At 42.2% G+C, this 17,051-nt stretch overlaps 1 protein-coding gene across 11 annotated transcripts in view; it reads left to right on the forward strand.

Moving 5' to 3' along the window:
• The window catches only part of LOC133557515 (disabled homolog 2-interacting protein-like), a 440,633-nt gene that overhangs the window by 286,341 nt on the left and 137,241 nt on the right, over positions 1-17,051 (forward strand). Inside the window, exon 1 of one of the 11 annotated variants that reach the window (XM_061908006.1) lies at positions 13,152-13,349. The exons of the other annotated variants lie outside the window; for them this stretch is intronic. Within the exon in view, the coding sequence (XP_061763990.1) occupies positions 13,327-13,349 (23 nt within the window). The 5' untranslated portion in view covers positions 13,152-13,326. Of the gene's footprint in view, positions 1-13,151; positions 13,350-17,051 lie in introns of those variants that run through there. 11 annotated transcript variants of the gene reach the window in all.

Raw genomic sequence — 17,051 nt, forward strand, 5'->3', positions numbered from 1 at the left:
ACATAGTGAAACCCAATATCTAAGTTACATTTAAACCAGTGTGGGTGGCCACCGGGACCAGGTGGGTAAAGTGTCTTGCCCAAGGACACAACCGCAGAGACTAGGATGGTGGAAGCGGGGATCGAACCTGCAACCCTCAAGTTGCTGGCACGGCCGCTCTACCAACCCAGCTATAAAGCCCCATAGTAAAACCCAATATCTGAGTTACATTTAAAGCAGTGTGGGTGGCCACCGGGAGCAGGTGGGTGAAGTGTCTTGCCAGAGGACACACCGGCAGAAGTAGGAATCGAACCTGGAACCCTCAAGTTCCACTCTACCAACCGAGTTATGCCGCCCCTTACATGTTAATATTCGTAAATGATACTCGGTTACAAGCGGCCCTCTTAGGGCAGCCATAACTGCGATGTGGCCCTCTGTGTAACCATGATTGATTCCCTTGATCTCCAGGTTCCAGGTTCGATCCCCGCTTCCACCATCTTAGTCACTGCCGTTGTGTCCTCGGGCAAGACAATTTAACCACCTGCTCCCAGGGCCACCCACACTGCTTTAAATGTAACTTCAATTTTGGTAAAGTGCTTTGAGTCACTAGAGAAAAGCGCTATATAAATACAATTCACTTTTTTTATTTGTTTCAATCGATTAAAAATTGTCATTGAAAGGAATCACGATTCATTCGAAAGAATATTTTATTGAACACCCCTTGAAATAAGTCTGCTTTGGCATTTTCCCCTCCCCCCCAAAAATAGGGCCTCATCACAATTAAAACGTGCTTCTTTGTCGATTCTCCCATACTTATGAGCGCCACCACCTTTCCCAAGCTGCTCTGTTATCTTTTTGGGACTCATACTGAGTTCGCAAAATGGACAAAACTAAAAAAGAAAAACAGAAAATGACAGAATGAATGAATGAATGAAGCGTGTATACTCAAAGTCAACACCCAAAGGTTACAAATTTAAAAGTTCGCAAATAAGAGGGTTCGTAAACCGAGGTTCCAAAGTCACAAGTCATTCAATAATGGCAGCTCCTGACCCCTCATTGCTCAACACATGGAGCCGAAATACTGAATGTGCTGATTACCGAGAGAGAGAGAGCAGCCAGGTCAGGCGCAGCATCAACAACCTGTTTGCAGGCAGGTGGTGAGTCACTAAATAGGTTTGTCTTTTTTCCCGGAGCACCGGCCTTAAGACTGGCCTCTTTCTGCTTACCCCGTCTTGGCAAGGCTGCATGTACACACACACACACACACACACACACAAGCCTACACACTGTTTGGCACGATTTGACTTGAGAGTCCTTTACGGAGTAAAAATACATTTAATCCCATTTTGGCCTTTTATTCTGGAGTGCATTGCTAAAACTTCTACTCTTGACTAGGAATGGGTACCAAAACTTGGTTCCTTTTTGGCCTTATTGGCACTAACCTGCAGGATAGTAACCAGACTGAAAAAAAGGACCGTATTTTTCGGACTATAAGGCGCACTTAAAATCCTTTTCATTTTCTCAAAAATCCGTAGTGTGCCTCATAACGCATAATTCTGGTTGTGCTTACCGACCACATAATTTTATTTCGTACAAGGTGTAATTACAAGTGTGACCAGTAGATGGCAGTCACACATAAGAGATACTTTTGGACTGCAATATGACACCAGTTAACAACACCTTTAAATGTTGCATTTTCCGGACTATAAGGCGCACTGAATATTTATGTCTCTCAAAACTCGACACTGCGCCTTGTAACCCGGTGCGCCTAATGTACGGAATAATTCTGGTTTTACTTACCAGCCTCAGAGCAATTTTATTTGGTACATGGTGTAATGTTAAGTGTGACCAGTAGATGGCAGTCACACATATGAGATACATGTAAACTGCAATATGACACAAGTTAACAACACCAAAACTTTGAATGTTGCATTTTCCGGACTATAAGGCGCACTTAAAAATGTGTATTCTCTCAAAAATCGACAGCGCGCCTTATAACCCGATGAGCCTAATGTACGGAATAATTCTGGTTGTGCTTACCGAGCTCGCAGCAATTTTATTTGGTACATGGTGTAATGATAAGTGTGACCAGTAGATGGCAGTCACACATAAGAGATACGCGTAGACCGCAATATGACATCAGTTAACAACACCAAAACTTTAAATGTTGCATTTTCCGGACTATAAGGCGCACTTAAAAATGTGTATTCTCTCAAAAATCGACAGTGCGCCTCGTAACCCGATGACCCTAATGTACGGAATAATTCTGGTTGTGCTTACCGACCTCAAAGCAATTTTATTTGGTACATGGTGTAATGATAAGTGTGACCAGTAGATGGCAGTCACACATAAGAGATACGTGAGGACTGCAATATGACACCAGTTAACAACCTCTTTAAATGTTGCATTTTCCGGACTATAAGGTGCACTAAGTATTTATTTCTCTCTAAACTCGACAGTGTGCCTTGTAACCCGGTGCGCCTAATGTACGGAATAATTATGGTTTTACTTACCAACCTCTGCGCAATATTATTTGGTACATGGTGTAATGTAAAGTGTGACACATAAAAGATACATGTAAACTGCAATATGACACAAGTTAACAACACCAAAACTTTGAATGTTGCATTTTCCGGATTAGAAGGCGCACTTAAAAAAAAAAATCTCCCAAAACTCGACAGTGTGCCTTACAACCCGGTGCGCCTAAAGTACGGAATAATTATGGTTGTGCTTATTGACCTCGGAGTAATTTCATTTGGTACATAGTGTAATGGTAACTGTGACCAGTAGATGGCAGTCACACACATGAGATACATGTAGACTGCGATATGACACCAGTTAACAACACCAAAACTTTGAATGTTGCATTTTCCAGACTATAAGGCGCACTTAACTATGTGTATTCTCTCAAAAATCGACAGCGCGCCTTTTAACCCGATGAGCCTAATGTACGAAATAATTATGGTTGTGCTTACCGACCTTGCAGCAATTTTATTTGGTACATGGTGTAATGATAAGTGTGACCAGTAGATGGCAGTCACACATAAGAGATACGTGTAGACTGCAATATGAGACCAGTTAACAACACCTTTAAATGTTGCATTTTCCGGACTATAAGGCGCACTTAAAAATGGGTTTTCTCTCAAAACTCGACAGTGCGCCTTGTAACCCGATGAGCTTAATGTACGGAATAATTCTGGTTGTGCTTACCGACCTTGCAGCAATTTTATTTGGTACATGGTGTAATGATAAGTGTGACCAGTAGATGGCAGTCACACATAAGAGATATGTGAGGACTGCAATATGACACCAGTTAACAACCTCTTTAAATGTTGCATTTTCCGAACTATAAGGCGCTCTTAAAAATGTGTTTTCTCTCGAAACTTGACAGTGTGCCTTATAACCCGATGTGCTTATGTACGGAATAATTCTGGTTGTGCTTACCGACCTCAAAGCAATTTTATTTGGTACATGGTGTAATGATTAGTGTGACCAGTAGATGGCAGTCACACATATGAGATACATGTAGACTGCAATATGACACCAGTTAACAACACCAAAACTTTGAATGTGGCATTTTCCGGACTATAATGCACACTTAAAATCTTTTTTTTTTCTCTCAAAACTTGATAGTGTGCCTTGTAACCCGGTGTGCCTAATGTACGGAGTAATTATGGTTGTGCTTACCGACCTCAAAGCAATTTTATTTGGTACATAGTGTAATGATTAGTCTGACCAGTAGATGGCAGTCACACATAAGAGATACGTGTAGACTGCAATATGAGACCAGTTAACAACGCCTTTAAATGTTGCATTTTCCGGACTATAAGGTGCTCTTAAAAATGTGTTTTCTCTCAAAACTTGACAGTGTGCCTTATAACCCGATGTGCTTATGTACGGAATAATTCTGGTTGTGCTTACCGACCTCAAAACAATTTTATTTGGTACATAGTGTAATGATTAGTGTGAACAGTAGATGGCAGTCACATATATGAGATACATGTAGACTGCAATATGACACCAGTTAACAACACCAAAACTTTGAATGTGGCATTTTTCGGACTATAAGGCGCACTTAAAATCTTTTTTTTTCTCTCAAAACTTGATAGTGTGCCTTGTAACCCGGTGTGCCTAATGTACGGAATAATTATGGTTGTGCTTACCGACCTCAAAGCAATTTTATTTGGTACATAGTGTAATGATTAGTGTGACCAGTAGATGGCAGTCACACATAAGAGATACGTGTAGACTGCAATATGAGACCAGTTAACAACGCCTTTAAATGTTGCATTTTCCGGACTATAAGGTGCTCTTAAAAATGTGTTTTCTCTCAAAACTTGACAGTGTGCCTTATAACCCGATGTGCTTATGTACGGAATAATTCTGGTTGTGCTTACCGACCTCAAAACAATTTTATTTGGTACATAGTGTAATGATTAGTGTGACCAGTAGATGGCAGTCACATATATGAGATACATGTAGACTGCAATATGACACCAGTTAACAACACCAAAACTTTGAATGTGGCATTTTTCGGACTATAAGGCGCACTTAAAATCTTTTTTTTTCTCTCAAAACTTGATAGTGTGCCTTGTAACCCGGTGTGCCTAATGTACGGAATAATTATGGTTGTGCTTACCGACCTCAAAGCAATTTTATTTGGTACATAGTGTAATGATTAGTGTGACCAGTAGATGGCAGTAACACATAAGAGATACGTGTAGACTGCAATATGAGACCAGTTAACAACATCTTTAAATGTTGCATTTTCCGGACTATAAGGCGCACTTAAAAATGGGTTTTCTCTCAAAACTCGACAGTGCGCCTTGTAACCCGATGTGTTTATGTACAGAATAATTCTGGTTGTGCTTTCCGTCCTCGGAGCAATTTTATTTGGTACATGGTGTAATAATAAGTGTGACCAGTAGATGGCAGTCACACATATGAGATACATGTAGACTGCAATATGACACAATATCTCATGCCGCAGCACAGTGGTTGAAAAACACAGGCCTAAGTATCCACAGCCTGTTTAGTTCTCCAAAAATATAGATTGTTCAATTTAGCTGACATTCAAAGATTAGCATCAATACGAATGGCCCATCGACTCCTAAATAACACTGCATCAGCGCCACTTAAGCACTTTGTCCAGTTTACCTCTGCTGTGACAACTAGAAACACACAAGCCCCCACTAGGGGGCGGTGTAGCGTACCCAGACGTAAAACATATTTTGCGCAATCAGCCTTTTCATATAAAGCCATAAAGGAACAGAACGACCTCACAACAAACTTGAAAAGTTTAACAGATTACTCTTCATTCACAATTGAAGTTAAATAGCTGCTCACACGGTCAATAAGGTGGCCACTATGTTAAATGTGTATTATGTTTATCCATGACAGCATTTTTGTTGTAAATTGTGAGGCGTTTCGTGAGGTGTGGGTGTATTGTATATTATGTGTCCTTGAAAGGGCATTTTATGACTTTTCTTAATTTGATTACATGCCATGGTATGATTTTATTGTCATCGTTTTACTGCATGATTTTTGTATCCCTTGAATATAGGTAGCCAGGGACTGCAGATGGAAATTAACTATAATCTGGTACAGAATTTATCTGTCTTTGAGTTTAATGTTTCCGTGCATTGTCCCTTCAAATAAAGACTAAACTAAAAAGGGGCATACGGGGAGCGTGAAGAAGGCGTAAAAGTGTATTCCGTCCCTACTCTTGACACCCCAACAGTTACAGAGCTTATGCAAACTGGTCATGGAGTGATAGCGGTTTGTGCGACATCAGAGACCCATCCATCCATTAATTTCTACCGCTTAATCCCTTCAGGGTCACGGGTGGGCGCTATTATCGACCTTGAAGCAATTTTATTTGGTACCTGGTAATTGTGACCAGTAGATGGCAGTCAAACATAAGAGATACGTGTAGGCTGCACTATAATGGCGATATGACTCAAGTAAACAACGCCTATCTCAGATGCGATCAGGCGGAAAGCAGGGTACACCCTGGACAAGTCGCCACTTCATCGCAGAGCCGACACAGACAACATTCACACACTACGGCCAATTTAGTATTGCCAATCAACCTAACCCAAGGTGCATGTCTTTTGGAGGTGGGAGGGAAGAACATGTAAACTACACACAGAAAGATCCCGAGCCCGGGATTGAACCCAGGACCCACAAAGTCAAGGGAAGAACATGCAAACTCCACACAGAAAGAACCCGAGCCCTGGGATGAACCCAGGACCCACGCAGTCACGGGGAAAACATACAAACTCCACACAGAAAGATCCCGGGCCTGGGATAGGAACCCAGGACCCACGCAGTCACGGGGAGGACATGCAAACTCCACACAGAAAGATCCCGAGCCCCTGATTGAACCCAGGACCCACGCAGTCACGGGGTGAACATGCAAACTCCACACAGAAAGATCCCGAGCCCGGGATTGAAGCCAGGACCCACGCAGTCACTGGGAAAACATGCAAACTCCACACAGAAAGATCCCGAGCCTGGGATAAGAACCCAGGAACCACACAGTCACGGGGAGAACATGCAAACTCCACACAGAAAGATCCCGAGCCCCTGATTGAACCCAGGACCCACGCAGTCACTGGGAAAACATGCAAACTCCACACAAAAAGATCCCGAGCCTAGGAAAGGAACCCAAGACCCACGCAGCCACGGGGAAAACATGCAAACTCCACACAGAAAGATCCCGAGCCCCTGATTGAACCCAGGACCCACGCAGTCCCGGGGTGAACATGCAAACTCCACACAGAAAGATCCCGAGCCCGGGATTGAACCCAGGACCCACGCAGTCACTGGGAAAACATGCAAACTCCACACAGAAAGATCCCAAGCCTGGGATAGGAACCCAGGACCCACACAGTCACGGGGAGAACATGCAAACTCCACACAGAAAGATCCCAAGCCTGGGATTGAACCCAGGACCCACGCAGTCACTGGGAAAACATGCAAACTCCACACAGAAAGATCCCGAGCCTGGGATAAGAACCCAGGACCCACACAGTCACGGGGAGAACATGCAAACTTCACACAGAAAGATACCGAGCCCTGGATTGAACCCCGGACAACTCAGGACCTTTGTGTTGTGAGGCAGATGCACTAACCCCTCTATCACTGTGCTGCCCACATCAGAGGTCATTTTCTCTAAGAAAAAATCTAATTTTGACGAATAGGACCACAGGGCCTGTCCTGTACCGTCAATCGATAATGGACTGAGTTTCTAGAACAAAACAGACAACATTCACTCACTAGGGCCAATTTAGTGTTGCCAATCAACCTAACCACAGGTGCATGTTTTTTGGAGGTGGTAGGGAACCCGCCCCCCCAGTCACGGGGAGATCATGCAAACTCCACACAGAAAGATCCCGAGCCCGGGATTGAACCCAGGACCCACGCAGTCACGGAGGGAGAACATGCACACTCCACACAGAAAGATCCCGAGCCCCTGATTGAACCCGAGACCCCACCAGTCGCGGGGAGAACATGCAAACTCCACACAGAAAGATACCGAGCCCTGGATTGAACCCCGGACTACTCAGGACCTTCGTGTTGTGAGGCAGACGCACTAACCCCTCTACACCGTGCTGCCCACATCAGAGGCCCTTTTCTCTAAGAATAAATCCAGTTTTGACGAATAGGACCACACGGCCTGCCCTGTACCGTCAATCGATAACGGACTGAGTTTCTAGAACCGGCACAAACTCCTGGCCCATTGCAGAGCAGCTGCACTCCAAACAATCCTGTGAGAAATGACATCACCACAACCAGGACTGGAATGAGGAAATCCCCCTAAGGCCTCTGCCTTCTCTCTGTAGTTAACCTTTAACCAGCCGCTCTCTCGAAACCGCGACTCACTCACTGAACGACTGCGATAAGAAAGTGGAATTTGCCGCATCCTGGCGGACAAGTGCTTCAAAGCGCCCTCTGGTATTAGACCATCACGGACCCAACACTGTGTACGCAATTGGTCCACGTGGAACTATGTTTCTGGGACTCGCTTTAGTCGTCTCAGCGCTGGCGTCCGTCCGTCCAGGGCCGAGCGCCTGCTTCCTGCTACAGCGGAACAGGGAGGGACATCCTGCTTGCCAACTGGCACTCCATATATGTCCTTTTAGAGATGTGATGATGGCGAGGCGACAGAATTCCTGTTCGTTGCTACATCACAAACTACAAACTACATCTACTGTGTTAGATGTAAATATAAACGGAATACAATAATTTGCAAACATTTTTTAACCCATATTCAGTTGAATATGCTACAAAGACAACATATTTGATGTTCAAATTCATAAACTTAATTTTTTTTGCAAATAATCAGCAACACATGACAAAAAAGTTGGGAAAGGCGGCAATAAATACTGATAAAGTTGAGGAATGCTCATCAAACACTTATTTGGAACATCCCACAGGTGTGCAGGCTAATTGGGAACAGGTGGGTGCCATGATTGGATGGGAAAAAGGTAAAACGCTGGGGGAAAAGAGGAGTAAAAAAATACAATCTAGACTGGGCTCCTAAGGGGTCCTAGTCCTGAGTGGGGGGAAAAAACACCATGCAATGCACACATAAGCACGTTACATTTAATCACGACAAACTCGCAATAGAAGGGCGGGGAGTTGGGGCCCTGAAAGGCGACCGCTGCTTTGACGCGCTGCCGTCCGACCATCACCCCGAGGGGAAAAAGCGGTCGGTGGTGAGGGCGGGGGTGGGGGGTGCGTGCGTGTATGCCCAATTGTCTTGGGTGTGATGATGTAATGTTTTTTAGACTGAGGCCAATCTGCAAAAGTTCGACTCCGGGTGTCGTTGAGGAGGGAGGGAGGTCAAAAGCGTCCATCATTGAGGTGTCTTCAGTGGGGTGTTTTTCAGAACAGCCTGGTCCTGTTTCCACAGCGTCAAGGCCATTCGAGGGAGTCAAATCCTAGATTAGGATGTTTGTTTTCCGCGAGCAGACAAAACAATGACTTGACTGTTCATCTCAGCTTTGCCGTGAAAAAGAAAGTACGCCCGGTTTTTGTGCCTGAACTTGAGACCCCAGGTCTATTCAACTGTCAACGACGTCACACTGGCGCTCCTGTTTATTTTATTCATTGACGTTATACTCAAAATAGGAGTATTGTATTTTTCGGACTACAAGACACACCTAAAATCATTTCATTTTCTAAAAAAATCAACAACACGCTTTGTAACCCGTTGTGCCTAATGTAGGTATTAATTTTGGTTGCGCTTACCGACCTCGAATACATTTTATTTTATTAGGTCTTTATTGTCATTGCACAGGTACACTAAAACTTTGTTTTCAGCACAAACCAGTTCAAGATTAGACTAAAAAAGAGTGTACAGGTTTCCAGAACAGGAACGCTGATGGATTGCCACGAGGGGCCCCGTAAAAGATGGGAAAAAGGTAAAACGCTGGGGAAAAGGATGTGTAAAAAAATACATTTTAGACTGGGCTCCTAAAGGGGCGTAGTCTGGAGTGGGGAAAAAGACCTCCATGCAATGCACACATAAACATGTTAAATTCAATCACGATAAACTCGCAACAGAGGGGTGAAAATTTGACTCTAGGTGTCGTTGAGGAGGGAGGGAGGTCAAAAGCGTCCATCAGTGAGGTGTCCATCATTGAGGAGTCCTCGGTGGGTGTTTTTCAGAACAGCCTGGTCCTATTTCCACAGTGTCAAGGCCATTCGAGGGAGTCAAATCGTAGATTAGGATGTTTGTTTTTCCGTGAGCCGACAAAACGATGACTTGACTGTTCATTTCATCTTTGCCGTGAAAAAGAACGTACGCCAGGTTTTTGTGCCTCAGCAATCCTAATGCTTGAGGCCCCAGGTCTAATCTACTGTGAATGACGTCAAACTGGCCCTCATGTTTATTTTATTCATTGACGTTATACTCAAAATAGGAGTATTGTATTTTTCGGACTACAAGACACACTTAAAGTCATTTTATTTTCTAAAAAATCAACAGCACGCTTTGTAACCCGTTGTGCCTAATGTACGTATTCTATTTGCGCTTACCGACCTCAAATCAACTTCATTTGATTAGGTCTTTATTATCATTGCACAAGTACACTAAAACGTTCTTTTCAGCACAAACCAGTTCAAGATTAGACCCAAAAAGAGTGTACAGGGTTACAGAACAGGAACGCTGATGGGTCGCCACGAGGCGCCCCGTAAAAGATGGGAAAAGTTAAAACGCTGGGGAAAAAGATGAGTAAAAAAAACACAATCTAGACTGGGCTCCTAAGGGGTCGTAGTCTGGAGTGGGAAAAAACCTCCATGCAATGAACAGATAAACACGTTACATTTAATCACGAAAAACTCGCAACAGAGGGGTGAAAAGTTCCACACTAGGTGTCGTGGAGGAGGGAGGGAGGTCAAAAGCGTCCATCATTGATGTGTCCTCGGTGTGTTGTTTTTCAGAACAGCCTGGTCCTATTTCCACAGCCATTCGAGGGAGTCAAATCCTAGATTAGGATGTTTGTTTTCCGCGAGCAGACAAAACAATGACTTGACTGTTCATCTCAGCTTTGCCGTGAAAAAGAATGTACGCCCGGTTTTTGTGCCTGAGCTTAAGACCCCAGGTCTATTCAACTGTGAACGACTTCAACCCGGCCCTCATGTTTATTTTATTCAAAACGTTAAAGTAAAGTTAAAGTACGAATGATTGTCACACACATAGTAGATGTGGCAAAATTATTCTCTGCATTCGACCCATCACCCTTAATCATCCCCTGGGAAGTGAGGGGAGCAGTGGGCAACAGCGGTGCCGCGCCCGGGAATAATTTTTAGTGATTTAACCCTCAATTCTAACCCTTAATGCTGAGTGCCAACCAGGGAGGTAACAGGTCCCATTTTTATAGTCTTTGGTATGACTCGGCCGGGGTTTGAACACACGACTTACCGATCTCAGGGCGGACATTCTAACCCAGGGGTGTCAAACTCAAATACAGAGTGGGCCAAAATTTAAAACCGAACAATGCCGCGGGCCGAGGTTGAACAAATTAACCCTTTAATACGGACCCAAACAAGTTTTGCATTGAATCTTGAACAAGCAAAGCTAACAGTATATAACTTGATAGTGACATGCAAAATCGAATTTCAAATAATGATAATAACTCAAAAATATCAATAGCATATCAACTAAAATTTAAATAAAAATGGAATGCCTCTTTTTGGCGGCGAGATTGAGATGGACGGGGTTTGGTGATAGCGGGGGGGTGTATATTGTAGTGTCCCGGAAGAGTTAGTGCTGCAAGGGCTTATGGGTATTTGTTCTGTTGTGTTTATGTTGTGTTACGGTGCGGATGTTCTCCCGAAATGTGTCATTCTTGTTTGGTGTGGGTTCACAGTGTGACGCATATTTGTAACAGTGTTAAAGTTGTTTATACGGCCACCCTCAGTGTGACCTGTATGGCTGTTGACCAAGTATGCCTTGCATTCACTTGTGTGTGTGTGTATAAGCCGCATATATTATGCGAAAGCGCCGGCACGCTGTTTATATGGAGGAAAAGCGGACATGGCGACAGGTTGTAGAGAACGCCAAAGGCAATGCCTTTAAGGCCCACCCCCAATATTGTTGTCCGGGATGAAATTCGGGAGGGGCACTGTACTTTGGGAGTCTTCCGGGAAAATCGGGAGGGTTCGCAAGTAAAAGTATTAGCGGTGAATGCGGTGTTACAGCGGCTGGCCAGCTCTAATGTTAATTTGATATTGCCTCAAGGGCCAAATTAAATTTGGCCCGCGGGCCAGAGTTGGACACCCATGTTCTAACCATTTTCAAAAATCAACAGCACGCCTTTTATTAAATTAAAAATTAAATTAAATTAAATTAAATTAAAAAAAACTAATCTTGACTTTTGCTTTTTTCTTCGACATCACTAATTATTACTCACTGCAGACCTTTAATGAGGGGAAACAAACATAATGAACATCACTTGCTGTACATTAAGATACCGACTGATATAATCTTTTTATATTCTCCTTTAAATGCCCCCCTCTACCTCAAAGAACTGCTCACCCCCAAATCCCCCGCACGACACCTCTGCTCCGGACAGGCTAACTTACTCCAAACAATGGGAAACCGGGCTTTCTGCTCCGCCGCTCCCATTCTGTGGAATGCTCTCCCTGACCACCTGAGGGCACCACAGACTGCAGATGCTTTTAAAAAAAAAGGCTTAAAACCCCCTCTTTTAAAAAAAAGCCTTTTTTAGTTATTTGCAGCTTAGTTCTAGCTATTAGGCTGTTCTAGTTTTTATTTTAATTTATTTTTATCCATCCATCCATCCATCCATTTTCTACCACTTATTCCCTTTTGGGGTCGCGGGGGGCGCTGGCGCCTATCTCAGCTACAATTGGGCGGAAGGCAGGGTACACCCTGGACAAGTCGCCACCTTATTGTTATTATATTTTTATTTAAAATTGTTCAATACACTGTAGCACTTTGAGGTTTTCTACTCAATGTAAAATAGCTCGGTTGGTAGAGTGGCCGTGCCAGCAACTTGAGGGTTGCAGGTTCGATTTCCGCTTGTGCCATCCTAGTCACTGCCGTTGTGTCCTTGGGCAAGACACTTTACCCACCTGCTCCCAGTGCCACCCACACTGGTTTAAATGTAACTTAGATATTGGGTGTCACTATGTAAAGCGCTTTGAGTCACTTGAGAAAAGCGCTATATAAATATAATTCACTTCACTTCACTTTTAACCCGTATGTACGTATTAATTCCGGTTGTGCTTACCGACCTCGAGTCAATTTTATTTGGAAAAAGCTGCACCAAAGCCCGACAAAAATAGCCAAGGAAGTAGTCGAGCCCCGACAATTCATGTCGAACACGTGATAAAAGAGGCGGCCAAATCCTATTTAAGTGTTTCCACTCTATGCAAAGTAAACTGACCAGGCAGTTTTTTGGGACGGTTTTATCAATTTTAGGTCATGTCAAATTTCCTTTTTACTGCATAACCCTTAAAACTGCTGACGCTGCATCCCTATTATCTTCCGGCGCTATAATAAAAACCTAAATGAATGATGAACTCATTAAAACACCTTTGCCACGTTCGATTCCCAGCTTGTGTTTTAGTGTCCTCTACCTAAGGCGTCGTCTGCGGGTAGCACTGTCTTTTTAAATGCGAGGCGGAGAGGGGTGGTGTTTGTAGCAACGCACGTCCTTTGGGAGCGGCGCGCTCAGAGGGCAGAGGGCTCCGCTGGCGTTCCCAGGACTCCCGAAATTGTCGGCGTAAAACACGGATAACATCTGCCCGGCGAGGAATGCGAGCCCGGGCGAAGCCCCCACGTTCGTCCTGGAGAGACTCCGCCGCACTATGTTGCATTTATTCAGCAGGCCGTAAGTGTTGTCTTGTCTTAAAGGAGCTCAACCCGGGTGCGGAGCAAGTACTTTACCCACCGAGGACTCGGGCAGGAGTCTGTTGTTTAGGCTATGTGGACAAGTTTCTTTGTGCGTTGTCAATGTAAGGGAAGGATCTGGGGGGGGAAAGTGCATAGCAAAAAGGAGAAGGGGCGTGTTAGGACTTGAACGCCCAAAAAATATTCAGCGCCAGAGGCGAACCCTCGGCTCGGGAGCTTCATACTGACAGTTTGCACGATTTACAAACCCTGTTTCCATATGAGTTGGGAAATTGTGTTGGATGTACATATAAACGGAATACAATGATTTGCAAATAACTTAGAATTTCATGGCTGCAACATGTGCCGAAGTAGTTGGGAAAGGGCATGTTCACCACTGTATTACATCACCTTTTCTTTTAACACTCAATAAACATTTGGGAACTGAGGAAACTAATTATTGAAGCTTTGAAAATGGTATTCTTTCCCATTCTTGTTTTATGGAGAGCTTCAGTCGTTCAACAGTCCGGGTTCTCCGCTGTCGTGTTTTACGCTTCATAATGCGCCACACATTTTCCATGGGAGACAGGTCTGGACTGCAGGCAGGCCGGAAGAGGACCCGCACCGTTTTTTTTACGAAGCCACGCTGTTGTAACACGTGCTGAATGTGGCTTGGCATTGTCTTGCTGAAATAAGCAGGGGCATCCATGAAAAAGACGGCGCTTAGATGGCAGCAAAAGATCAGTAATAATGGTGCCTTCACAGATGTGTAAGTTACCCATGCCTTGGGCACTAATTTACCCCCATACCATCACAGATGGGGCGGTATAGCTCGGTTGGTAGAGTGGCCATGCCAGCAACTGGAGGGTTGCAGGTTCCATTCCCGCTTCCGCCATCCTAGTCACTGCCGTTGTGTCCTTAAGCAAGACATTTTTACCCACCTGCTCCCAGTGCCCCCACACTGGTTTAATTTTAACATAGATATTGGGTTTCACTATGTAAAGCGCTTTGAGTCTCTAGAATAAAGCGCTATATAAATATAATTCACTTCACTTCACTTCACAGATGCTGGCTTTTGAACTTTGCGTCGATAACAGTATGGATGGTTCGCTTCCCCTTTGGTCCAGATGACACAATGTCGAGTATTTCCAAAAACAATTTGAAATGTGGACTCGTCAGACCACAAAACACTTTTCCACTTTGCATCAGTCCATTTTAGATGATCTCGGGCTCAGAGAAGCCGGCGGCGTTTCTGGATGTTGTCGATAAATGGCTTTGGCTTTGCATAGTAGAGCTTTAACTTGCACTTACAGACGTAGCGACCAACTGTATTTGGTGACATTTAGAGATTGATGTCGGTTTTTGATACAGTCCCGTCGGAGGGATCGAAGGTCACGGTCATTTAATGTTGGTTTCCGGCCATGCCGCTCATGTGGGGTGATTTCTCCAGATTCTCTGAACCTTTTGATGATATTATGGACCGTAGATGTTGAAATCCCTAAATTTCTTGCAATTGCACTTTGAAAAACGTTAATCTTAAACTGTTTGACTATTATCTCACGCATTTGTTGACAAAGGGGTGTACCTCGCCCCATCCTTTCTTGCGAAAGACTGAGCATTTTTTGGGATGCTGTTTTTATACCCAATCATGACACCCACCTGTCCCCAATTAGCCTGCACACCTGTGGGATGTTCCAAATAAGTGTTTAATGAGCATTCCTGAACTTTATCAGTATTCATTGCCACCTTTCCCAACTTCTTTGTCACGTGTTACTGGCATCAAATTCTAAAGTTAATGATTCTTTGCACAAAAAAAAAATGTTTATCAGTTTGAACATCAAATATGTTGTCTTTGTAGCATATTCAATCGATGGTTTATATTTACATCTAACACAATTTCCCAACTCATATGGAAACGGGGTTTGTAGTCGGGCAACAACTAAGTGGCAAAAAGTCAGAAAGCGGGGCGAGAAGAAGATGGTTTGGCGTGGGAAGGAGCGCGTCGGTCCTTCTCCTCGCCTCCCGCTTTTGTGCAGCGCCACGGGGCCGATTGAATATTCAGGTCAAGAAGTAAGAAGCACATTTTCCGCTGCCGGGAGAACTCGGCCGTTACACAATAGTTCTCCCGTGGTGGAGAGTCCAGACTTGAGTTTGGTGCAAAAAAAAAGATCTTTTTTGTTTTGGATGTTTTTTTTTTTGTTTTTGTTTTTTTGCATCTTGGAGTATTTGCATGTGAGCTTGCATGACAAGGTCTGTCTGAGTCAGTGTTGTGTCTGCATTTCAAACATGTAGATCGGACTGTGTATGTTTGCCAGCCTTCTTATCTCCATGCAGACTGGCTGCTTTTCATCCCCACACTGGCTGTCGGACTCATTTTCATTGAGGGCCACATCGCTGTGATGGCTGCTTTCAGAGGGCCGCTTTTTTAATATTATTTAATTATGCGCGCGGGTAATGACCTGCGATTAATCATGATGAATCAAAATGCATATGCATTTGATTATTAGATATTTTTTTTTATGTATAATGAAGGTGACAAGCAGATATTTGTTTTTTTCTCAATACAATATATGCTAATTAGTAGTTTATTAATTACTTGTTTATTATTACTATTATATTTTTATGGCATCACTTTGGTATAGGGAACATATTCACCATTATTTAGTTGCTTATTATTATTAGTATTATTATGGTAACATAATATTATGTATATATATATATATATATATATATATATATATATATATATATATATATATATATATACATATATATATATATATATATATATATATATATATATATATATTATGGTATATTATATATAATATATATTATATTATTATGGTATTACTTCATTAATTAGTTGCTTTTTATTATTATTATTATTATTCTTATTATTATTATATTATTATGGTAACACTTTACTATGGGGAACATATTCACCATTAATTAGTTGCTTATTAATGAGTTGCTTATTATTATTATTATTATTATAATGATGATTATTATATTATTATGGTAACACTTTAGTATGGGGAACATATTCACCATTATGTAGTTGTTTATTAATTATTTGCTTGTTATTATTATTATTATTATTATTATTATTATTATTATGGTAACACTTTAGTATGGGGAACATATTCACCATTATGTAGTTGTTTATTAATTATTTGCTTGTTATTATTATTATTATTATTATTATTATTATTATGGTAACACTTTAGTATGGGGAACATAATCACCATTATTTAGTTGCTTATTAATTAGTTGCTTCTTCTTCTTATTATTATTATTATTATTAGTAGTAGTAGTAGTATTATAATTATTATATTATTATTATTATTATTGTAGCACTTTAGTATGGAGAACATATTCACCATTAATTAGTTTATTATTATTAGCATTATTATTAATATTATTATGGTAACACTTTAGTACAGGGACATATTCACTATTATTTATTGTTTATTATTATTATTATTATTATTATATTATTATGGTAACACTTTAGTACGGGGAACATATGTATATGTATAATAATATTATTATTATTATATTATTATTATTAGTAGTATGGTATCACTTTGGTATGGGGAACATATTTACCATTAATTACTTGCATATTATATTATTATGGTAACACTTTACTATGGGGGACATATTCTAAGTAACAAAGACTTAATTTAGACCTAACATG

This window comes from Nerophis ophidion, linkage group LG08, assembly GCF_033978795.1.
Source record: "Nerophis ophidion isolate RoL-2023_Sa linkage group LG08, RoL_Noph_v1.0, whole genome shotgun sequence".
Taxonomy (NCBI): Eukaryota; Metazoa; Chordata; class Actinopteri; order Syngnathiformes; family Syngnathidae; genus Nerophis; species Nerophis ophidion.